This window comes from Diadema setosum, chromosome 5, assembly GCF_964275005.1.
Source record: "Diadema setosum chromosome 5, eeDiaSeto1, whole genome shotgun sequence".
Taxonomy (NCBI): Eukaryota; Metazoa; Echinodermata; class Echinoidea; order Diadematoida; family Diadematidae; genus Diadema; species Diadema setosum.
In genome coordinates, this window is record NC_092689.1 from 36169084 (window position 1) to 36194968 (window position 25885).

General features: G+C 39.9%; 1 protein-coding gene across 1 annotated transcript in view; it reads left to right on the forward strand.

The window, feature by feature from the left end:
* LOC140229337 (synaptotagmin-15-like) overlaps positions 1 to 25386 on the forward strand; it is a 52128-nt gene extending 26742 nt beyond the window's left edge. Inside the window, exons 3-10 of the mRNA XM_072309619.1 lie at positions 4886 to 5064; positions 5799 to 5999; positions 16258 to 16409; positions 17943 to 18095; positions 19197 to 19371; positions 21248 to 21367; positions 23523 to 23705; positions 24976 to 25386. Of these exons, the coding sequence (XP_072165720.1) occupies positions 4886 to 5064; positions 5799 to 5999; positions 16258 to 16409; positions 17943 to 18095; positions 19197 to 19371; positions 21248 to 21367; positions 23523 to 23705; positions 24976 to 25103 (1291 nt within the window). The 3' untranslated portion in view covers positions 25104 to 25386. The remainder of the gene's footprint in view (positions 1 to 4885; positions 5065 to 5798; positions 6000 to 16257; positions 16410 to 17942; positions 18096 to 19196; positions 19372 to 21247; positions 21368 to 23522; positions 23706 to 24975) is intronic.
* The last annotated feature ends 499 nt before the right edge of the window (positions 25387 to 25885 follow it).

The window sequence follows — 25885 nt, forward strand, 5'->3', positions numbered from 1 at the left end:
ATGGAAAGTGCTCGTTCAGAATTCTCAAAGGAAAAAATGCATATCCATAATAAAAAATTTGAAAGGGTGCCCACATCAATAAAACCGCATATCCCTTTCACGGAGAAGACCCAGGAAGGCGGAGGGGGGGGGGGGGGGAGGGGAAGGGTAGTCTAAACTTGGGAGTGAGTCAGTACCCTTTTGTACACATTGTTGACATGAATGCCGTCTTAAATGGCAATGAAAATACACGTACATGGAGCAATGTCTCCTTCTTGAAGCACTAAAGCCGTAGAATATAGCTGGAGATCCCGCACAGCGCCGCCAGTAGGCAGTGTGAACGCAGCTCCTAAGAGCTCTCTATATTCCCAGTGCAATCAGAACCTCACTTCCTTATAGTTGCCCAATACGGTCTTAAAGCTGATATAAATGGCATCGAAGGAAAATGGCGAATGATCAATAAAGTATTCATCAAGATTATAGTCACTGGTGTACTATATACCCTGAGCCATGATATTCTTTGAAAGATAGCCCCTCAAAAAATAATAATGATAATAATGATAATAGTAATAATACAATGCCACTGCGCCCCGATTAGGACGAGTCAGTAAGGTTTATTCATACTAGGAGGTCATTAAAAAAAAAGTTAGTTTTAGAGTTGATGATATCATCTGATTTTGTATGTGAAAGGGGTTGCCCGTTTTAGATCGTCTGTCGTCAGCCCGCATCGTCAGCTTCAAAAATACCATCGCCTCATATTTTCTGCCGGCTCCCCATCAGTCCATACCGCTATCGACCAAACAACCTTCCAAGGAACGGCGAAAATAACACCGCCGAGTGTGCCTCGATGTGTTATTCATCGCAATTCTCTTTTTTCTCTCTCCCCCCACATTTCCTTCTCGTTCTGAGTCAATATCGAACAGGTGTCGATATCGCACGATTCCCGACGATATCATGCTCGTCTTGTCGCTTCCGCGCACTGCTCCTGCATAATGCAAAGGAAAAAAAAAGAAGGTCCCTCGCTGAGCCGGAACTAATTTTTCAATCTATTGTGCTGTATCACAGGTCCACTCTTTGTTTGCTTTAAGATGCGTCCATAGAAAAATGGTTTCTCTCTCCAATCTAGTCTTACCCCAGCCTTCCCCCATCATTCCCTTTGTTAATCCTTTGATACATCGAGCACAGAAACGGCAGCGGTCCGGGTTTTCTATGGTGCGGCAAAAGGAACCATCATTAGTTTTGTTTTAAAAAATCAATAATTTGGTACAAAATCATGCATGCAAAATGTCATTCTTACGTCAAAATCAAGATCAACAAACTCACCTACTGAAGATTTGTTTTGTAACAATATCATTCCATTCGCGGGGAAGTGATAATGTAACAGAAAGGGACATGTTTCCTTTTGGCGCACCATAGCAAAAAACAACAACAACAACACAACAACAACAAACAAACAAACAACCAAACAAACAAAAACACCCTACAATTGACTTTACCGTGCTCGATGTGCCGAGGCCTTTAATGTCGTTAAAGTCCGTCTCCGTGCCCGCGTCATCGATTCAATGTCATTGTATGGATATCGATCAAAGAAGGCGTTTCTGCCACGCACGAATCAATCTTCGTGAAACGAGCAAGAACTCGATGTGGGATACTTTAGTTCGCTCTTGCATTCTTGTGTCGATTTCTTTTGTTGTTGTTGCTGTTTTCATACAAATGAGCGACAGCACAAATATACCAGCAGCTATACAAGGAGGATGTAGGGAAATCGCTGATATCATAAAGGAATGCACTCTTCTTAGCCCCCCTTTTCGTATATATATATATATATATATATATATATATATGACATATTTATACATTTATTTATTCATTTACTTATTTATTTATTTATTTATTTTTCATTAAGCTGTTCATTTACTTTTTTCACATTTTTACATGATTTTTTTTTTTGACAGAAATTGGCACATACTGCTTTTCGGGTAGTTTTTTTTTTCCTCATGTCTTGAAATTGCTGACACCTGTCGAACTTTAATAGAGTGAGAGAGAACCGAAGAGAAAGAGAGGAAAGATAGAGTGAGGGGGAGGGGTAGATTGCAGGAGAAAGAGAGAGAGATAGAAAGAGATGTTCACGTGACTTCTACCGTTACTTTGCCGGTCCATGCCCCGGGCGGTATCATATCTCTTCGCACCCTTGCCGGTGTCACCGACGACTGCTCCCAATCGCTGCCAAATTGATTCGGAAGTCCGTTTGAAGTTCTGCTCGGAATAAATTGATTAAAACTCAGCGGAAAAGGTTACAGCCACATACATACCAGGCCGGCAGAACAGCTCGACGGAGATGTGATGTAACACTATATCCTGTAGAATATAAGAAGAACGAAAAAAGGAAATTGCAGCTGTGTGTTCCCCTCCCCCTCTTTCCATTTGTACCCATCAAAGTGTATTATGGAGCACGGCAAACGGCAACAATGACTGCCTCTCATCAGCACTGGACTTTTTGTTCATCAAAAATCCATTTTCCCCATTTCCTTATCAAAATGCTCTCTCGTAACCCACTTCCCCCGGCTTAATCTTGCGAAGTTGGTTATTTCGTATAGGTATCCGTAAATCTCGTCATTTCCTCTTGGTGGCTGAGGTTGTTTGTATGTCCTAAAGTCTATATTTCATGAAACACTCTTGATGTTTAACTCTTTATGTGCCACGTTCACACGCCAGACTCAGTGGACGTTATAAATTCACACATTCTGCTCAAACGCACAAACCCGCCCAAACCGATCGATAAATCGCCAAATGCCTGCAATACAATGAGAGCGTTTCGCCCAATTCTATTTCTGCCACCTGTAGCTTGCATTTTTTGTGGTGACTGACTATAAAGGGGTGTTCCTGCTGCATATACAAGTGAATTCCAAGTTTATATCTTTCTGTTTTGTGTGTAAAAGTCATGCCTCTACAATAGAGGAGCTAATGGTTTTTTTTTTTTTTTTTTGAAAGAAAGCAAACATAGATTATTTGTCACACAATTTACATCGAAAACAAAGCGTGGCATTTTCTCTGCAACTTTGCTCCTTATATGTCTAGGGTGACAAAAATCTTTAAAAGTTACATCCACAGATTTGAAAAACAGAATGTTTTCCCAAAACACCACAACATTGCTGTCTCAGAATAATGTGGCACACAGGGGGTTTACACCATGGCACATGACACATGGCGCCATGGCATGGTGCCGTCTTGCCATGCATGGCACCATGGCACCACGGCACCATGGCACCATGGTACATGGCACACGGGTTAAGATGACATGGCACATTCGCAGTGTATACAGGACTCGGCATTAGCGGTGGCCCGGTGGCATGCATGGAGGCAATAAGAAATTGACATCGGGCTACTAAATTTCCAAAAAGGGCAAAAAGGGTGTCTCTTGGTGGTGCAAATTGGGCAACTGAGATTTAAAGTGGATTGTTATATCTTTTTATTTTGGGACCACAAAAAATTCAGATTGAAAGATTTCAGTGGCCCGAACGGGCCACCTGATATAAAAGTTAGTGTCGAGTTCTGAACATAAACATAATCATATATATATATATATATATATATATATATATTCCTCTCATGTTCCTATATGGAACACTTATCGCAATTATCCAACAGCGGGAGAAGGACATGAAGTGGCACAAAATGAAAATAGAGTAGGTATAATAGGGTTGACCAACCTTTGAACAGCTCCTCCTCCCTTTTCCTCCATCTGTCTCTCACTTTTTCGTTCTCTTTCTATCGCCCTCCCTATAGGTATATATATATATATATATATATATATATATATATATATATATATATATATATATATATATATCACCATCAGTCTATCTATCTATCTATCTGTCTATCTATCTATCTATCTATCTATCTATCTAGATTATCTATCTGTCTGTTTGTCTATCTATCTATCAAGTGATCATTTGCACAGCCGACAGACATTCCCGTGTTCGTAAACTCTTCCTATTGATTCTTGCCATATTGTCGAGCGAACTACCAATTTTATGTTTCAAGATGATGGGAAGCGGCGATATTCTGCGGGGGGGGGGGGTTGTGTTTTTTGTTTTTTTGTTTTTTGTTTTTTATTGGAAGCACAAAGGAGGGAGAGAAATTCGATCAAATTATAGCTTTTTCAGACCCGCATGCACCTTGCGAAATGTCAACTCGTGATGTAAACTATACTAGACTCTCTAATCTAACACTGTGTTTGTTTACGTGCATTCACTAGAACGATACGTATGAATTGGTGGTAGGCTCAAGGGGCTGCATTGAGGCAGACTGCGTAATGCTTCTATTTGTGATCCGAAAAACAAAGAATGATTGATAGATGATCGCCGAAAGAAATGAAAAAACAACAACAACGGGGAACATCGAAATATGCTCTCAGGAATAGTGAAAAGTACAACACATTCATCATGATGATGATGATAACAATGATAACCCGTACTGAGCAGATCTAAAACCTTGTCAAAAAGTGAATCGTTTGGTGTTGTATTTTAGTAATATAATGATGACAATGAATGAAAACGACATGGTCTTCTTTATCCAGGGTAGCCTCTTCAGTGCTGCCACTGCTCTAGCAGAGGACCCTGCTATGACCGTTACCTTATTAGCTTTGCAAGGTTCCCATTATACACCTGAGTCGAGAACGACATGGTGTAAGGATGCAAGCACTGGACGGGATTCGAACTCGGGACCTTCGACTGAAAGTGAAGTGTCTTATCCACTATGCCACGCCCAGTGCGAACACGCACTAAGATGATAGTCTGACAATAGTTTTTGTGCCAATCTCTTACGTTCTTCCTTTCCTGTTCTCTCCCTCTCCCCTTTTCTCGCTCATTCATTCTCTCTTTCTTTTTTTTTATCCTTCCAGCTTAAAGACAGTCCCCTTCACGCTGCCACCGGCTCCTATCCCAAGGGAGCGCATCGGAGGTTTCACATTCCCACCTCCAGTATCCACCATGCCAGACCCCAACATGCTCGAGCAGCCCGAATTACGCGCAGCAGAGCGACGACCATCCGTTACTATGGAGCGACGACCGTCGTATGCAGGTGAGAGAAACTCGCCAGTGTGAACACGTCCCGCGGACACTATCAATTTTTATAATCTCATAATGCCGCGTCTATTTTCTCTTGCCGTTAAAGATAATTTCACCTATCCTCTTGTGTGTGTGTATTTTGTGTGTGTGTGTTTATCTGAGGGTGTTAATACTTCCTCAGAGGAATTTCAAAGGGCGTTGTTGTTGTTTTCTAAAAATAGATGAAAATTTAATCAGCCCACGGCTCACTGCAACCTATCAACTCTTTTCACAGGTCCTAGGTCCTTTGTTCGTGATTATAAAATCAATTTGATGTTATTATTTCAATTTGCAAAAAAAAAAAAAAAATGGAAGAGCGGTCACCTAGTGTTAAGAAGCCAGAACAAAACAAAACAACAAAGGCTGACCGTGGACAGTTATTCATTATGTAAGGTTCCTCTACACTCCCCAGGCGTCAAGCCTAACTTAGTGTCATCTTTTAATATTGAAAGAATAGCAATATACTGCAATTATAACGAGAGCCGTGGATAATAATCTAAGGTCACTCTATCGACTGGTTTGCCACTTTGAGAATTCATCCTTCGATCCTGTCACCTGTAAATTAAATATTACGTCACAACCTCCCTTATCTATCCATTTCCCATACATCTATCTATTTTGCCATCCATCCACCCATCCATCCATCCAGCTATCATTCATTTTATCTCTCTTTCTTCACGTGTGAATGATTCTGTCTTGCCGCTAAAGGCCAGCAGCCTGCCATTAATTCGGACCAGCAGCAGAAGCCCTGCGTGACGTACGAGCAGGAGGACGGGCGGCGGGACAGCGTCGGGACGCTCAGTGTCTGCAGCGACTCCACCGAGGGCGGCTCGCCGACCCACAATACCTGCTCGCCCCGGGCCAGCTCCCGCAGACCGTCTGCCACGGAAGTGACGAGCCCGCCAGTTGGTGAGTCCCAAACTCTTTGTCCCATATTCCTTTATAAGAAGAATGAGAAAAAGAAGAAAAGAAATAGTTTTAAAAATGACATGACAAAGATAACATGAAAATATTATGAAATCAAATAATGAAAGGAATAACTATTCTAGTAGTAAGCTCTTTAATTTGCATATACATCCGCCCTTGCACATACAAACACACATGTTGTACACAAACAAGAATACACACCCACAAAGAAAGTGTAACAGGGACAACTTTCCAATTCGTGACTATTAACGCACATTTCCATCGATCCAGTAACTGAAAGACTTTTTTTTTTCAGCACTAAATATGAATTGGAAAATAGGTTGTTTTATACAAACTTATGATAACTGCATTATAAGAAAACTAATTTAAATTAATTTAATTTAATTCACTAATTTGAATTTCACTAAATTTCACTAAAAGAAAACAATAATAAAAACAGCATTGTAAAAAAAAACCCCACACATACAAAAACAACAACAACCCAGATCCTCCTACCCACACTGTAATCTGCCCCAAACCCATCCCCCATATACTACCATGATAGCAAATGTTAGACTGTCATTGGTGGCTATATACATTACTGAACCGCAATAGCCCTGTGTCCCTCGTCATAGACGAGAAATACCAAGAATTGGGCGGCAAAGCCAGGTTGATCCAACATTACTGTAAATTTTCCCGCCGAAATGGAATGAGCAATGCGAGACAAATTATTAGGAGAGACTATGTCAAAACCACTTGATGTGATCCGATGTAGGTGCACATGACACACCGTAGGCATATATCAGCAATTGAGATAGCAAACGTGATCGAGTCATTGGTACAACATTTAAACGGGGTGGCTTGCCGGCTTAGAGCCGACTCGATCTTTCCGCTGAAATCCCTCCTGCAAGACACGATTTGCAGCCCCAGATTTTGATTACTGGGCCGTGAAAAGGGATCATTAGAGCAATCCCGTGGAGCCCTGGTTTGCTCACACCTTGAAAAATGCCAAGGCCATGAAATACGCCAGAAGCTTTTTTTTTTCTCCTTTCCCTTGTAAGTGTAGGCCTTATCTTAAATTTGATGCAGTGTTGGTGGAATGAGCGCAACTCAAAGCGAGTTATACAGAATGAGCGTGGGCGGTATTCGCACGCCGATAAAAAGGCAAATCGTTACGTTGCTATACTTCGTGATATCCGCATCGTTGCGAAACAGAAGGAAGGACTAATAAGCAACGGTTATGAAATCGGCGATTATATTGGCGGCGCCTTTCAGGTATGAAAAGTACCAAATGACATTCATTGAGGACGGGATTGGTATGTTACAGAACTAACTCGAATTTACTTTATTTTTTTACATGTTTTTTTTTTTTCGATGTGAGTTTTACATACTTAGTCAAAATAATAAAGGCCACGTCTATAGGAACGAATTTTTCTGTATCTTTATTCAGCTATGAATTACAGAAATGTGCTGTTTCAGCAAGATATGAAATTTATATAAGTCCCTTTTTTCGGTCAGGGTGAACAGCCTGCACTGGAAAATAAAAGCACTACCATTTTGAAATACAATTGAAATGACATTGATACGTGTACTTTTTTTCCCATCTGGAGTGATTTATTATTGAAAAAAATATATATCATAAAAAATAAAAAAATTGCAAAGGTTATTGTTAATGTACACAATATCGATTTTATTGTAAGAATAAACTGAATAAAACTCATCACACATTGTGATTACACAGATACAATCGGTGCAAATATAATGTCGCTACAAAACCAACACCTACGTGTATATGGATTTAGTAATAGTGCATATTTTCTTAGCATATTTTGTTGCAGTGCAGCCAGAATACAAACTTTTAGTCACTTTAGCCGCGGTCACACTGGTGAAACAACGAGAACTTCAAAACCGCGATCTTAAACTTTGCATTTTTTTTTTTTTTTTTTTGCCAGTGTGGCCGCGGCTTTTGAGAAACCGACTTTTTAGACCATTAAATCCATTCTAAAATGTGCACCACATTATCACTCAATACTGCGGAAAGATTACGTCAGCAGTGGAAATATGGAAGAATATCGCACCATTCGTCATCGTACGGGATTTTTTTTTTTTTTTTAAAAGAGAGATTTAAAAAAACTCGGTCTATGAAGCGGAAGAATCGGTATACAATGACGGGTTCCCGAGGGAAGCGATGAGCATTTGCATGCATATATGCAGGAAATCTGCCGAGATGTGCGCAGTTTAGGTGTCATCCAGTCGCTCATAAACGCGCGCGCGCACGGATACGATGCATTCAACGAGTCTATGGAGCCCCATTAAAAAGGGGTGCGAATCCGACGGCGGGTTCGGGGAAAGTAGAGCTTGGCCTACTTGACATTGGAACGTCGGTTGATAGATCTTTATGTCGTCTCGCTCTGGTTCCTACGCCGAGTAACTGGAAACGATAGTCGATGACTAAACTCTGGTTGCAAGGTATTGCAGAGGAGTTGACACTATATACCCGATGCCTTGCAGACTAACTTGATGCTCAGTTTGTAAGAGTTATGAGACCACTTGAAAGACAAGGTGAGACTTGGTGAAAAGCTATCCTGTCGATATCTTTGACCTTTTTTTGAATCATTTCAAATATAAAAAAAGTGTGTAATAATCATAAAACCGAACCGCCACTATAATGCGCACGCGCGAACAAACACACAGTAAACACACCTAACTGCCTAACGCAAGCATCATGCACGCCACAGTGACCAAACCAATTCTTCTAGCTTTTCTTTCGTAAACGCGAATCATTAACATCGGTATTCGAAAAGAATAACAACGATTTTATGCAACGAAAATTGGCAGTGGTTACGAAACGGATATCAAGTGCTTATTTTGTGCATTCACGTCGTCTGGTACTAGTAATCCAACTTCCTTTCCCTTTAGAAGAAGGACGCTCGAGGAGAAGAAAAGAACAATACGTTTCGTGCCCCAGAAATCCCGAGGGGAACGACCAAACAAATATAACATCGACCTTTTCTCTATCGCTCTCTTTCTCTCTCGCAGAGAATGAAAAAAAAAAATACAAACAAACAAGACAGAAACTGTTAAGGGGTTACAGTTATGCAATGACAGAATTTCCTAGCCAGATGAACAGACAACAATCAGTGGACACAGATAAAGAGCAAAACAAGATGAATCAACACTTAACTTGAAAGCTTTTGGGGACTTGTTTTCCACCAGTCTGAAATAATCGAAACTCGTTGAGCTCTTTTAATAGCCGGCGGGTGAAAACAATACAGTGATAAGTTAGAGACGATTGTGTGCCGATAGCCACTAACAAGCAAAAAAAAAAAAGTCAAAGAATATACACTGTACCGTCTTTTCACAATGTACACACACACACACACACACACACACACACACACACATCATCATCACTACACGTATACCCACACACTATCAATACACCTTATAACCACACACAAACACAGACACACACACACACGTACACACACACTTACGCTCACGTAAGTACTTATCGATCGTAGATATGAACACACTGGAGCTGCGTGTCTATCACATGACGCACGCATGAGCGTACTGTAGAAATATCATCACTCAAGGGAAAGCCTCCGACATCTTTATTGTTTCTGTTCCTTGTGGGTCCTGAGGGCTTTTGATACACATCCATCCCTTGTGGGACATCAAAATGTTAGCAATACCCCCAAAGCTTTGATGATATCTGACGAAGAAGAGAACAACGGAAAGATGGAAGGGGGAAGTTTTTTTTTTGTTTTTTTTTTTTCTGGTTGACATTTACAATTTGCATTTGTAGGTCCTTCCCAAAGTTTGTGTTTCGAAACAGTATTAATCAGAAAAACCTTAATATTGAACTTTATTTCATGTACCATAAGAAATATAAGGAAATGAAGCAGCAAATGAGAAGAAAGGACAAAGATGATTTATTTGTTTGTTGTTGTTGTTGTTGTTGTTGTTGTTGTTGTTGTTGTTGTTGTTGTTGTTGCTTTTGTTTCTGTTTTTCCCTTTTGGAGAAAGAATAGCTACCAGTTCAAGAAATTTCTCTAAATCGCAACCCTATAGTCACGCCATAGCTTTGTAGAGTTTCGGCGTGTTTACATATCTTTACAGTGCAACACTTCACAGTATGTTTATAATTATGTTTCTCACTCTATGTAATTCTGAGGCCAGTGCTGCCTTTTTAATCTAATTTGCAAAAGAAAAAAAAAAACAACGAATGTTTTAAAAAAAGAGGGTGGTTTTAATAGGCAAACGCCGCATCACGTCTCTCTCCCCCTTCCCTATCTATCTATTTATCTTTCTCCTACCTCTGCTACTTTGCTTTAGTATTCAAATTTGATACGGATACATAGATATGAAGAGATGATAGTATACTGATTGTCAAAACACGCACGGTTTCCACCACTATAATGAATGTCAAACCCAGATACATAATTACATCAATGTACAACGTCAGAGTTCTAACACCACGATACAGAAGAAATAAATCCATAGGTTGATTTAAAGAAAGTATATAGATCTATCGAAGCACTACCGATATGCACTAAACACGAAGTAGGCAATATATTCTCGAACTGTCTGCAAAAAGGTGACACAAATCATGTTAAATCGTTTTTATGAAAGCTCTGAATTTGCTCTCTCCAGAGATTCGACTTATAGCATCAATTAACGCGTTTCATTTCCTGAGATTTCATTCGCCTCTCTATATTGTGCCAAGACTCTCTCATAGTATCAAAAGATGGAACCTCACGTAGGAGCTAAATCCGTTCATTTTCGAAGCCTAATGCAGCTGGTGATCTAATATTTGGAAAAAACACAGTTCCCATTCCTACCTTCAATATAAGAAAACAAAACTTAGAATCCCCCATACGCTCACGGCTTCACGTCCGTTCGTAAAGCAGCTCATGCGTATTTGGCGTCACATGTATTAGCTGCAAAGCCGAATATCGCATTCTGGGGTATCAAAGCAACACTGCTAATAGCGGGTACTACGTAAGCAAAGCAAGCATTAAAGTTACAGTGTGACGTCTGTCTATAGGCAAAAGCTACGTGTTTTGAGCACACCATTATCGACACAGTATAATAACCGGACGAGACTGAGACACCCCGGAAACGCCATTCTAGTAGTTAGCTTCCAGTAATAGTCAAACGCCCCATTGTGTGTGTTTGTGTATAGTTAAAACTTGCTATTCTGAAAACGTTATAAAAGTGAAATCACCGTAATTTTGCCAAAATGTTAACCATGCTGGTGAAGTGTTTGGGTTTTTTCCCCTTTTTTTTCCTAATGATATTGCGCTTTGGACTGTGGGCACTGCATTTATTTTCGTCATCTCGAGAGGAATATCTCATAATCAAAATCAATTTTACGCAACGAAAGCAATCTTGTGACCATTGCAACTCCTTGTCCCCCAAAATGTTAAACCAAAATCTCGTCCAGTTTTTCAGACTAATATTTCTGTCGACAATCCTTAGCATAGATAACCACACCCTAGTTTTCAAGTTCCTGAAACTTAGCTTTAAAAATTCATCTGTCATAATTCTGAAACATTGGTGACTTTACGGAATAAGCCATCCGGAACTAACAAATTCTTAAGATATATCCTAATTTATAATGACTCACGCAATATAAGCTCCTGCATCACCTAAAGAGTACATGGACACGTTTGGTCACCCCATGCAGTCAAACATAGAGTATAAGATTCTTGACTTGGAAATGTACATCAAAGCTACCAATCTTTTAAGTCTGTTTACAGGGATAAAGTTGTTACCAGATAGTTTATAGAGCTAAATACAAGGGATGCTTTTGTTGTTGACGTTGATGTCTATTTTCCTATGTGTGTGTGTATGTGTGAGCGTGTGTGTGTGTGTGTGTGTGGGTGTGTGTGTTTGCCGTATGGGTTGTTGGTTTCTTTTTTTTTTCCTCCTGCAATCGTCTTACACAAACAACAACAAAACCTCAAATGGCGGAGGTGAACATCGCCTACTCCAACTCTCAATTAGACCGGATATGGATGTATGGATGCAGCGTTTGCCCCAAACTCGGCCATATTAACCTCTATTGATAGAGCTGAATTGGATTTCAAACACGACTGCTGCCAGCGAGGGCTTGTATAGGATTACCGTACGAGCATTACATGTCAAAGAAAGGAAAATAAATGAAAGGACGGGAGACGTCATGAATTTTGCTCTCGTCCTTTTTTCCTCTCCATCTCTCTATCTCTTTCTTTCTCTTTTTCCGCTCCTTTTTTTTTCTGTACGAGGTAAACCAAGTTAAGCGAAACGCGAGCAAGCTCGCCACGGAATGCGGGCGTTCCGCGTGCTTATTGGTCGAGGTGTATTAGCTTGCATTGTCGTTCCGGTATAGCGAGGTATCAGTCCGACTTGCAACAGCAAAACCGACACCAGGTCGGCCCTAACCGTTGTTTATGTAGAAACCGCAACCGAGGAGCGACGCGTGTTAAAACTACACACACTTCGACCGTACACGCCGTGGCTCGAAAGAAACCGTATACGGTGGAAAAATACAAGGGCTGGTGGCACAAGTTTACTTTTATTATGATAGGCTGCACAAAATAATATAGCATGGAGTGGGAGTCTCTGTTGATATGTATATGGACGCACTGAAACAAAAAGTTGTTGAAATAATTAGTTCTTGTGTTCTTGTATATCTTATGACCATGCAATCTGCCCCATGCTTGATTTTTGTTCTTCTGTCCATAAATCTTGACAATTTCCGCAGAGTTTGTCATAATATGTGAAAACGTTTCTCCTCAGAGCTTGAATGTTATATATATTATATATATATATATATATATATATATATATATATATATATATATATATATATATATATATATATATATAAATGACTTGTATATGTGCTTGAATGAACTAATAGGAATGTTCCAACTGGAAAGGGGAATCGTCAACAAGAAGATAACAACAGCGTACGAAAAGGTCGAATAATCAAATTGAAATAGTTAGGGGGACATATCATGCCATATAGAAAATAAGGGATCTAATCGAATGTACATGTGCGATTTGACGATAAACAATCACGGACTCAAATGGAAACTGTGCAAATGCGATCTTATACTTCACTCACTCGCACACGTATACTTAAGGACTCCCCCTCGCTCCCTCTCCCCCCCCCCCTCCCTCTCGCTCTCTTACTCACTGTCGTTATAACTTGGACGAGTGCTTACTTCCCACTTATGGCTGATTCGCAGAAACCGCGAGGCATATGCGACCTTTACAAGCGAAACATGGTGTGTGTATTTAATATGAGCAGCTTGGGGACACTGTTCGCTGTATCGGTACATGCATGGTGGTAGACTATAGAACGGAGGAAATCTTTACATGAAATTGTCGGTTGTATACAAGCCGCCGTTTGTTTTACTCATCCCTGCATTTATACGGGATGTATGCCGCCGCTACATTCGTATAGATGTCCGCCATGTTAAAACAATACGATTATTTTTTTTATTATCGTCTTTATGGTTATCATTGTTATGTTTATCATTTTATCTTTATTATCATAATCGTCGTTGTTACTATTATAATCAGCGTCAGCATTCTCAACATCATTATCATAATTATTATCATTACGACTACTTCTTTATTGGCTTCATCATAATATCATCATCATCATCATCATCATCATCATCATCATCATCATCATCATCATCTTTACAGGTAACAGTATCTTATCGCAAGATGGCTACAGGATAGCAGTAAGAGTGATTATAAGGTTGCATGTATATCAAGTTCAATAGCGGATGCACCGGTTGCGTGTGCCCGTTTGTAGGGAAAAAGTCCAGTAAAACTGACCAACTATTGGACCTTACATCCCGAACTATCCGCCCAAAGCATTTGAGATTGGTCACACATGTCAACAGAAACTTCTTTAACAACACTGGCAAAAAATAAAAATAAATGAATAAATTACGTGCTCGATTAAAACATGAAGGATCACCTGTAAGATGTTACACTAGCTCGCTGAATTCTACCGCATGGTAACACGCAGGTTATTGGAGTGTCATTCTACTCAGTAGTATAGTGATGATGTATTTGGGACAATTCAAGCGGAACTCATTTTTATTCAAACGACTTTCCCGCTGACATTTAAGATCTTGCCACACCCACGGCTTCACGAGTCCCTCCCACATAACGCTACCGTATACTCCGAAAATAGTCACAATTCAGTCTGACCTCCTAAGCACACCAAAACACCCACCAAGGCCATGCACCTTCCAAGACACGGCGAGTCCACATTCCACCTCCAGTCTGTTGAGCACCAAACGATGGCGGTGTATGTCCACCCACAGATTTCGGTTTCATTTCTCCCCATGACATGACAGTGTACATGCTATTTAGGATGATTCGAACATAGTACGTGGTTGTTTGCTTCGCCCTGAAGGGAGAGTGGGCTGATTTATGCATTTTGCGGGGAAAATTCAAGGAAGAACATGAGCTTTTCACCAGCATGAGTTAATGATTAAGCGACGAACGAGATTGGGGATAAATAAAATGCCCCCTGTAATTGTTTTCCTTCGTCTGATGGGATGGTGCAGAGAGGCGAATCAATTTTGTAACGTCAGGCTGCAGCTGCTGTCATGAATGGTAACCTTTGCTTTTTACTTTACATGACAGCATCCCGGTATAGGACAGTCGATTCATCGCCCCCCCCCTTCTCTCTGTCCCCCTCCCCCTCAGCCCCCCTCCCTCTCCCTCCTGATGTCACGCACATTCTCTCAACCTTTCTCTTTATATCTGTCCCTCTCCATTTCTCCTAACTCCATTTTTCTCTCTCTCTCTCAATCTATCGGTCTTGCTGTTAGCTATCAACCCATCTACCGATTTTGTTTCTTTCCCTCTTTCTTTCTGAATATGTCTCCATCTTTCTCCTATATTTGTCTCTCTCACGCGCTCTGTCTCTCTTTCTAATTTTGTCCCCCTTCTCTCTTTCAACCCATCAATCTATCCATCCCGCCTTCTCCCTGTTCGTGTGTGTGTGTGTGGGGGGGGGGTAGTAGATTGGACGTGAGTGTTTGTATTTGTGTACTCTCCAGAAATGTCTGTCTGCCTTCATTTCCTAATATCCTGTCCCGAGTCCCAAGATCGTTCAATTATCATGGCGAGCGCACAATTAATTTGGCCCCTCCCGTTCATGGATGCCCCGCCCGGCGGGCTCAGAACACGTCGAGTAACGGCGATCGCACCCCTAGCTCTCTAAAAACGCTACATCGTCGAGGAACATTCTGGTAGGAGTTCACCGACAATGCTGGAGGGCATTGACATCATAAATCATTACACACACAAAAAACGAAAAAAAAAAAAAAACAACGGTAACTCGGTTTAGGACCTAGCTAGTAAAGGGGTTTTTCGTCTGATAATGGAACCTCGCTTCCGTATACCCGTGTGGATGTATATTTCTTAATCAGTTTCAGAGAAATGTTGTTCACCGGCGGTGACATTTACTATCTCATTCTGTCATGGTGACTGAAAGAATTGCAGAGGAGGTGGTCACATATATTGACATGCACGACTTTGATAATGCAGAGGTCATGAAACATGTACACCTGCGTGGACTCTAAGTGAGTCATTCATTTTATGAATCTAATTACTATATACATATTCAGAGTTTGAACGTAAAAACAGATAAACGCCATTTTCGAAGCTTTCTAAGTACTAATTCAAAGGTTATCATCAAATACAAGAAAAATATTTTTAGTGATACTGCACTCATTACATTTATTTTAAAAAAGTGTATTTTATTATAAGATGTTATTAAAATTGTCCTGTGTGCTTTAGGTATTTTCTTTGGTTTTCAACGGCTTCAATCACAAATATCTGAAGATGATGAAATAAAGATATATAATATATATATATATATATATATATATATATATGATATTCATTCATTCATTCATTTCATTCTATTTTATTTCATTTCCGACGAAAGTATACAAAATGACAATTGCATGTAAACAAAGTAAAGTACAATGTTACTTTTACATATCCAAATGAGATTTAAATGTACGTCATTTGTTTACAATGAGACAATAAGCACACACACACACACACACACACACACATATATATATATATATATATATATATATATATATATATACATATTTGCATTTAAAGTCGTCAAATGCAATTCATTGTATATATGAACACACAGGTAATGTCTTCATTCGGTCTTTCAAAATGTTTTTTCATGTCCCTCTTTGTGGTGCAGGTGCCTTCGTACTTGGTGGTCTGAACCCCGAGCTCTACAAGCTCCAGGACGAGGAGGAGGAGTCCGACTTCGCCGATGACCACATCGGACGGATATGGTTTGCCGTCGAGTACGAGCTCGAGTCCGAGCGCCTCGTAGTATCACTCATTAAGGTGAGGCAACAGTAAAACAAACAAACAAAACAACAACAACAAACAAACAAACAGAAATATAGAACGGCCCCATGGCAAAATATCAGCTTGATAACGAAATGTTTTTGGATAAAAATTCTGTGCACAATTTCTCTCGCAGATGACTATGATAACGCAAAAAATGCATATTATGCACTCACACTCAAACACAAAAACACACATACACACATATTCAATGCTATATATTAACTGACAGTTATAATTTGCAAAAGTTGGAAGCATCTCTATAAACTGCGGATTATACTACACAAACACTTTCTCATTCTCTCTTAACGCTTAAGGTGCGTGAACAGTAACACATGTATTTATACACACTGTAACCCAAGCATACACAATGAATTCATCGATACCGTTATCACCATACTGTCAGGAATCTTGCCACCATTAAATTACAATCTGTCATTGTTCTTGTTGTTGCTGTATGACATTTTGACATCGACTTCAGTCGGCCGCAATGTGAATTGAAGGTGTGGCACCCGTCCCTCTGATAAAAACAGAGAACTCGCTAATAGGGCGCTCTCCTCGTAATGGTGTACAGTCTGGACAGAGGGGAAAAAAAGGGGGGGGGGGGGCGACTGGCCCCCATGTCTGCGATGAGTCACCCGTAAGTGACTCTCGTCAGTAGTTCGTTACCTCTTACAAGCACTTATCTCAGTGAGTGATGCGCAAAATCCATTTCAATCTATGCCCAGAGTGAATATGCGTCACTAATTTTGGCGCGAGTGAGGAGGGGGGTCTGTAGTTTGCGCATATAACCTTCCAGGGTTACATTACGGAAGTCTTCTGCATTTTGTTGTTTGGTTTGGGGTTTGCTTGTTTTTGTTTTTTTTTTTGCATCGTTTTCGGAAGCTGTTTACACACCCACACCATTTTGTACATGTCTCTGTGACTAAAACAGGTTAAGCGTCATGAGTAATGTATGGCTAACTTTGACGCATGAATCAGGACATAGATCACTTTCATGGCTAGTCTCCCTCGCCGATGAATTTGGCAGAACTGCACCACCATTATCAAGCAAATTAGTCAGCAATGAATCAAACCTTCTGGTTCCACCCTTCGTTTTGTTTGGAGTGTCTGTTTGTTTCTGATGTTCTGGCAAAAGTTGACATTGTATCATAATATATGCATCAGACGCAGTTCCGTCAATGTCTTGAGAACAAAATTCTAATTCAGGATATATTCTAACAAATAAGCACTTGCTGCAGCTGCAAATATATTACAGCATGTCTTCACTACTTAGAGTGATGATGTTATCAGAGTTTCATTTTCAGATGTATTGACGAGTGCAATTGCAGGCTACAAGGGTGTTTTGAAATCCACCGAGAATTCGATAGAGAATTTCAAGCAATATCCGATTGGATATAACTTGATACTTGTTAAATTTGCAAAATATATCGTGCGGTAATATCATACCTTTCTTCACAATTGTTATTTCTATATAATATTTATATTATTTATCTCACTGTTTACCTGTGTGTCTGTTTGTCTTTTCAGGCCAAAAACCTTCCTAGCAGGACGTTAGGAAACGCCAACCAGTGCGATCCCCTTGTTAAAGTATTCTTGCTTCCCGAAGAAAGGCGCCACCTACAGTCGAAGGTTAAACGGAAAACTTGCAATCCCAAGTTTGACGAGAGTTTCGTCTTCCAAGTAAGCAGCACCAGCGTGTTAAACAAATTGCTTTGTGTGTATGTGTATGTGTGTGTGCGTATGTGTGTGTGTGCGTGCGTGCGTGCGTGCGTGCTTGCCTGTTTGTGCGTTCATGTGTAGTGTGCTGGACTTTACCTAATACTTTGTCCTTTCATAATTTATTGCATGTGTCACATTATTTAACCCATAAACCCCACAAACCAGATATTGTGGTTTGGTGCTCATCTTTTTCTATGTTCTTTTTTGTCTACATATAATTTGCATTTTTTAAGGCTAGGTAAACCATCTTCATTCCAGACCTTTGTTGCTCATAAGTCACTGTGTACTTTTGCTGCAGAATTTCTCTTGATTCTTAAATCAATGATCGATTTTTGTTAGAAGATTTAATTTCCTCTTTCTTCCATTTACCTTTTCTTCTTGTTACGAATTTCCTTCTGATTTCGTGAGCACATGATGAGTCAATAGATTTTTCAACCTGTTTACTGTAACTGAGCGATGCAAAATTGTTCATGAGATGACGTTGATTCGTTTTCAAAACGGTTGCATAAACTTGAAAACCATGGTAAATCATTCATGAAATGGCACTGTCATGCAAAGTAATACGAGTAATTTTCATCTTGTTTACAAAATGGGGTGACCGAACCTAACGTTATTTCAGAAAAAAAAAACTGCAATTAATCATAGCCTTTTGAGACACGACCGTCCGATTAATTTGGTAATGGTTGAGATGATTTAAAAAAAAAAAATTGGCGATGCAATAAGTTGAATACCAATTATTGCGGCTCATAATAAGATTGTTACCTAAGTGCATATTATATTTCTGGCAATGATTACGGAATGACCAGAAAATTATCAACGAAGATGACGTTACTTTCGACTGTGGTATGACTATCATGAGTAGATGTCAACACATTATTACAGAAAATGATATAAGATTACGATAAAATGTTTAAAACTAAACTAAACTAAACTGAAAACTCAACATCTCAAGATCAAAGCATACTGCACAACTTGCATATTTGTCAAGTATACAAGATATATGAATATATACACAGTGGCATATAAGACATTCGTGCATGCTTTATTTCGAATGTTTTGTAGGTCACCTTCAAGGCACTGCAACAGCGCACCCTACGTCTGTCCGTATACGACGTAGATCGGTCCAAGAAACATCGACTTATTGGCCACTGCAGCTACCCGCTCAAGGACATGGACTATGAGGCCCACCAGAAAGTCGTTATGTGGCTCGATCTCGAAAAAGAGGTCGCCGAGGTTAGTATATATCTCGATGTCAATGTTGATGTCGATGTTGATGTTGATGTCGATGTTAGACATCTAGCTGGAAGAAAAAAAAAATCAAGTGTTAGTTTGTTGTATCTTTTGTATTTTATTTAGCGGAAGGAAATGTAAAGAAACGGCGATGGATCCGTGGATACAATATAATTGTAAAATCTTAGAGGTTCTGAAGAGAAACAAGGCTCATTCTTGCACACATGATGGCAAATAAGGCTTACATAATTATCATATCATGCATTGTATAAAGACTAAACATCGTTCACATAATAAATATGGCATGCCTCCTTTATTATGAATGGTAAATTTCTTACGCATTCGCTAAAACTAGCAAAAGAGAAAAATGCGAGGAATGTTTCCCCCTAGTGAGTAATGCATAAAGCTGTTCAAGTTGATGCAATTCTGATGAAAAATTATAACCTTCAGAAAAGAATTGATGGCAAGTAAGAATGCTAGGTTAAGAGATTTGGCAACCTTTAAAGAGACAGAATCAATAAAAGCAAATTGTTGCTGATGGGCACACACAGAATGAAATAATTGCGTCTTGCTGTGCCCTTGAAGAGCCTAGCGCTTTCTTGAGATGTGAATATAGCGATGAAAAGATAATGATAATATAGAAGATAAGGATTTCTGGAATGGAAAATGTGCAGACGGCATAATGTGGTAGTATGATTCATTGAAAAAAAAAAGAAAGAAAAGGAAAGGTTGCCAGATCAGAGGCATAACAAAGAGAGTAGGGGGGGGGAGAGAGAGAGAGAATGCCTACATACTTGTACGACAAAAAAAAAAGAGAGATTGAAGGTGTATGGTATGTGTGTAGGTGTAGATGTGTGTAGGTGTGCGTGTGTGTGTGTGCGCGCGCGCGTGTGTGCGTGTGAGAGTGTGTGTGCGTGTGACAGTGTGTGTGTGTGTGTGTGTGTGCGTGCGTGTGTGCGTGTGAGTGTATGAAGAGAAAGTAGAAAAGCACGCAGTCAGGAAGAGATGGGATCAAGATACAGAAGGAAGGACGAGGGCTGTAGGAGTATCTAAGCGTGGTGAAACATGTGACAGAGGTATGTAAATTTGACAAAGCGAGGTATGCGGAGAAAGCACACGCAGGCAGGTAGAGAGAGATGATTATACGAGAGAGTCTAATATGTGTAACCGAGCTTGAAGTAAGAGAGGAAAAATAAAGAGATAAAGAGATATAGATGAATTAGTGGGAGATACAGAGAGAGAAGGGGGCGGGAGAGAGAGAGGGAGAGAGGGAGGGGGAGGAGAAAAACGGTTGCGGTTGATGATTATTGCTCGAGGCTAGAAAAGTGTTTGATTATAGAGATAGAAAAATACACAGATAAAGAGATATAAAAGTGTTATATATAGAAAGAGATATATAAGTGTGATATACAAGGAGAGAGAGAGAGGGGTGGGGGGAAGTAGAAGGGAGAGATAGTTAGAGAGAGGGAGTTACATCAGATCTGTGGCAGATAACACAAAGATCGAAAAAGATGAGAGAGAGAAAGAAACGAAGAAGAATAAGGACAAGGACGAATGCGGTCAATGTGTATATTGCTCGCGGCTGGAAACGTGTTAGATGATAGAGTTTACATTGTGGCGCAGAAAGAAAGCGTGGTGATAATTGGGCTCATACCGTTGCTCACCTCGCTTCAGCTTAGTCAACTTATCCATGGACGTTGACGTGTGTTTCTTCGTATTTCATAATAATCTCAGTAATTACGAAGCAAATCAATAACAAATCTCATGTAACTCTGATATGTTTTTATGATTGTGTTCTTATGCCAATTTGAAGAGTTGTATTATTTTCATTTAAATGATTGTTCTGTGACTACGTCTCTCTCCTCCGTTCCCATAGCAACCAGCATCATCAGAGAGCGGGGATATCCACTTTTCGCTGAACTACAACAACACCAACGAGCGGCTGACTGTGGTGATCGCCGAGGGGAAAGGTTTTAAGATGCTGGATGGATTCCAACACGTCGGTAAGTGTGCGCGTGAGCACTGCACCATGTGTCTACTGTTATCAGCGATGCGAATAACTTCTATATAACCCATTAATACGATGGGTTTAGTGCAGTCACGGTAGAAGTACAGACAGTGGTGTTTGTGGTTGTAATTCGGTAGTATAAGCACGCTAGTCGTCCATTAATGAGGTGATATGACATTACTTGAGGCAAAAACGCATACTAATGTAGCATTGAATTGCATTCTAATCGAATAGCACTTAGTTGCTTTTGCTTTCATCTCGTCAACAAATTCAATGTTGAAGAATGATATTTACCCAAACTTTCAAATCCATTATTGCTCTCGGCAGAAAAAACTTAAGCTCATAAGTGGATCTGGGAACAACATTCGGCGAAATGTTTACCTTCTTCGGCGTTATCTTTTAAGTCTTTTTTTTTGGGGGGGGGGTAATCTTCTTTTCTCACTTTCTTGGTTTTTTTTTCTTCTCTTTCTTCCTTCTCTGACTTCTTCTCCTTCCTCTCCTCAGCCTCCTTCTTCCTTTGATTCTTTCTGTGAGCCTCATTCTCCTATTTCTTCCCTTTCTCCTTCTCTCTTTCCTTTCCTTTTCTTCCTCTTCATTTCCATTTCTTCTTCCCTCATTCACAATCATCCGCACCTACTGCTTCTGATACGCACTTTGCAAATAGTCTCGTCCAAAAGTTCCTCGGCCGAAAACTGAAAGCCGCTAAGTCGCCCCGGAAATCGGCGTCACTCGCCACTCTAGGCGTTCTTCCCATTTCAATTGGCGCCGTGAATGAGCAAATTTATAGCAATTCTCCTATATTTCCCCAAAATGGAAATCAATATTTCGTAGTCGACCCATTTCTTCCCGAAAAAAAAAATCCGACAACACAATAGCAAGCAGCGAGGTTCTCGCGTTTGAATAACACCATTCGAATGTAGGCCCTACTTTTTCAAAGACTTTTTATTTGTTCCATTTCTATCTTCCATATGTGAATATTTTTTTTCGAGATTAAAAAAAAGAAATTGCATGGTTTCTTCTTTAAAGTCTTTGATTTGCTCGTACCTGCATGTGCGTGAGCTTTGTCATTGCCAACACCGTCGTTTTAGCTGTCATGACAGAAAATTTGTTGATGGTAGATAGATTATTTCAAAGACAGAAAATGATATCGTGGTTTAACGTTATCACACAATCACCACCACCACCATCATCATCATTAGCGTTATCATTATCCCTTTAATCATTAACTTCATCAATACCCGTTACACCTTGAGAAATCGGGAGTAATGAAGCATCATAGTGATCATGACCACTAATGATGATGATGATGATAATAATAATAATAATAATAATAATAATAATAATAATAATAATAATAATAATAATAATAATAAATAGCATTTTCAGTATATTTATTATTATTATTATTATTATTAATATCATTGTATTATTGTAATTATTATCATTATTATTATTATTATTGCTATTAGTAATATCAATGATAATTACAATTTACATTATGTCATTTCTATGAATAAAATGCTGAAGGCGCACTCGTAGATGAAAGCCTGAAGAAAAAATAACGAAAAATAAGAAAAGTTCAGATATCATGAAGCAAAATAAATAATGATGCAGCTTAGTAACTTGTTGAGCATGATTGCGCTCCTCTGGATTCATTTTCATTATTTTTTTTATATGGGAGCGCTGTGGCATAGCGGATACGACTCCCAACTCCCAATCGGAGGACCCGAGTTCGATTCCCGCCTTGTGCTCATGTCCTTGGACAAGATGTTTTTACCCACAATGTCCCTCTCAACCCAGGTGTATAAATGGACATACCTGGCAACGCTAGGTTAATAATGGCAGGGCCCTCTGGTAGAGCAGTGGCAACACTGAAGAGGCTACCCTGGATAAATAAGACATGATGATAAGATGATGATGGTGATGATGATGATGATGATTATCATTATTATTATTATTATTATTATTATTATTATTATTATTATTATTATTATTATTATTATCACTATTATCATAATATCATTATTATTATCATTATCATTATTATTATCATTATTATTATTATTATTATTATTATTATTATTATTATTATTAACATCATCATCATCATCATTAGTATTATTATTATCATTATCATTGGCCAACCACAGACAGCTACGTTAAAGTCAGCCTCATGAATATCGGCAAGGTGATGAAGGCGAAGAAGACGGAGGTGGTAAAGAAGAACTGCAACCCGACCTTCAACGAGTCCTTCCACTTTAAGCTTCCTCCGGACGGGCTCGACATGTACAGCATCTCCGTGGCCGTCATGCAGCACGCGCCGGGCGTGAAAGGTGGGTGAAGTTCCTAACATGAGGTTTCATGACTTTTTTGCTCCTACAACAATATTGCTCCCATGATTTAATATTATCTGCACTTTAATCCAAACATAAATTCTACCCACAACCATGAACCCTAATCCTAATCCTAATCCTCACATCAAGCTAAACCTAAAACCCTATCACATTCCTAGCCCTCATCCTAGTCCTTGGAGAAAATAAGACCGGAGCCAATAATGTCGCAGGAGAAAATGTCGTGTCACCAGTGCCTGGAGATAACTGTCTTGAATCCATGGAAAAGCCACTATTTCGAGAAAAAAAAAATGTCATAAATCTATGATTGCAAAATGAAACAAACAAAATAGCCTTCTCATGTTGTTCCGAAATCAAATATTGTACTAGAATCAAACATTTTTTTTTTGTTTAATCTAGAGATAGTGATTAAAAAAATGTCTTAATATACATTATTTTTCCGGCGAAGCCACTGTCCTTCTAGACAGTCCTACATCAGCTACTTATACCCTAGAAATGCCGGGTACCCATTTGGTAACATCCAGGTCTTTATGAAGTAAAAGATATTGTCCAGAGATCTAAATCTAACGTATAGGACCTGATGTTTGAAAGTCCAGATTTTAATCCCATATACCACGATACTCTGTTTTGGTAGCTCCATGCTCTGACTTTGGTATAGAAAATGAACGTTATCCCCTGCATTCACAACTTAATTGAAAGTGCGTTATCTCTTTTTAATCTATACGTTTATCTTTAAAAAAAGTAACAATCATTTCTGATGGAACTCATTGGAGGGAAGTGGGTTTGCAACATGTGTGTGTGTGTGTGTGTGTGTGTGTGTGTGTGTGTGTGTGTGTGCGTGTGTGTGTGTGTGTGTTTCGTTCACCGGAAGAGTAAGGAGCTATAGCTCACAGAAGCAGCCCACCCCCTTCCCCCTTCCATTTATATGCATACATATTGAATGAAGTGAGGCGAAATTTATTTCAGGAAGGTGCAGAGGAAAGATCAGAAACGAAAAAAGGAGATCTTATTAGATTGCTCTCGATGGGATTAGAGACTATTGGCGCTAGCGGTAAATGTTTATGCGACGAGTGGGTGTTCGGCCAAACATTGGAAGGGGTCTGATGATTATGAATGACACCCATTAATCATTCATTCTTGTTCCGTTTTTCTCTCCCTCCTCTCTCTCTCTATCTATCTGTCTATCTCTCCATCTATCCTCCCTTTAACTCTCATCCACCCTACCCTCTTCCACTTTCACTTTATCGCCCAGGGGATAAGCAAATCGGGCGTGTGGTCGTCGGGCCTTTCATGTACGCGCGGGGCAAGGAGCTGGAACACTGGAACGATATGGTCAGTCATCCGAAGGAACCCATCTCACAGTGGCACTCTCTAACGTGAGTTGCCTGGCAACAAAAGACTCCAAAACGAACCTGACTCTCACCAGACCCTGCCCCTGTTTCGATGCCCCCCATCGCGAGGCGTGATAGACGCGATATTTGGGCCTTTGCGCGCGCAGCTGTGGGCGTGTGGATTTAAGTATACATACCTATGTACCACATTACGCCTCGGATGTGTGCGCGCATGAGGGAATTTCCCCCTTTTACGCAGCGTCTTTAGATACAACAGAGCGACCACGTGGGTCGGATGGCGTCGTGCTTGAAACTGACGTGTACGACCAGGACTCGTGGTGTCGTCGTACCCTCATCTTCATCTGTTTTCATCTCGCCACTGACTGTCCAGCTGTCGCCACTTCCTAGCAAATTTTGCGCAATTCCAGCGAGTTTTCGCTCGAGGAAGAAAAGAAAGCCCACTTCCGATGTAATTCCGATTAGTATGTACCCCTGCCCAATCCACCCTGCAGAAAACTTAATAGTACACTGACCCTTTTGTAGAAGAAAAAAAAAAGTTGGCGGAGGTCAGCCAAGTGAAAAGTAAGAAACAAGAATTCTTTATAAGGTTACAGGATGTTGTACAGGAAACTGGAAGAGATGTTTCAGGCTTGTTAGTCACATTTTGGCTTTTAATTGGTGTTGATATTCGGCGACCAAAGAACCGTGCCAGGAATGTTTATACCAACGACAAATTTTTTTTCCCCCTATTGATGTCGGCAAGCATTGTTTTACATCATCAATTCCTACGGCAGTCTGTCTTATGAAGATCGATTTATATGCAGAAATTTT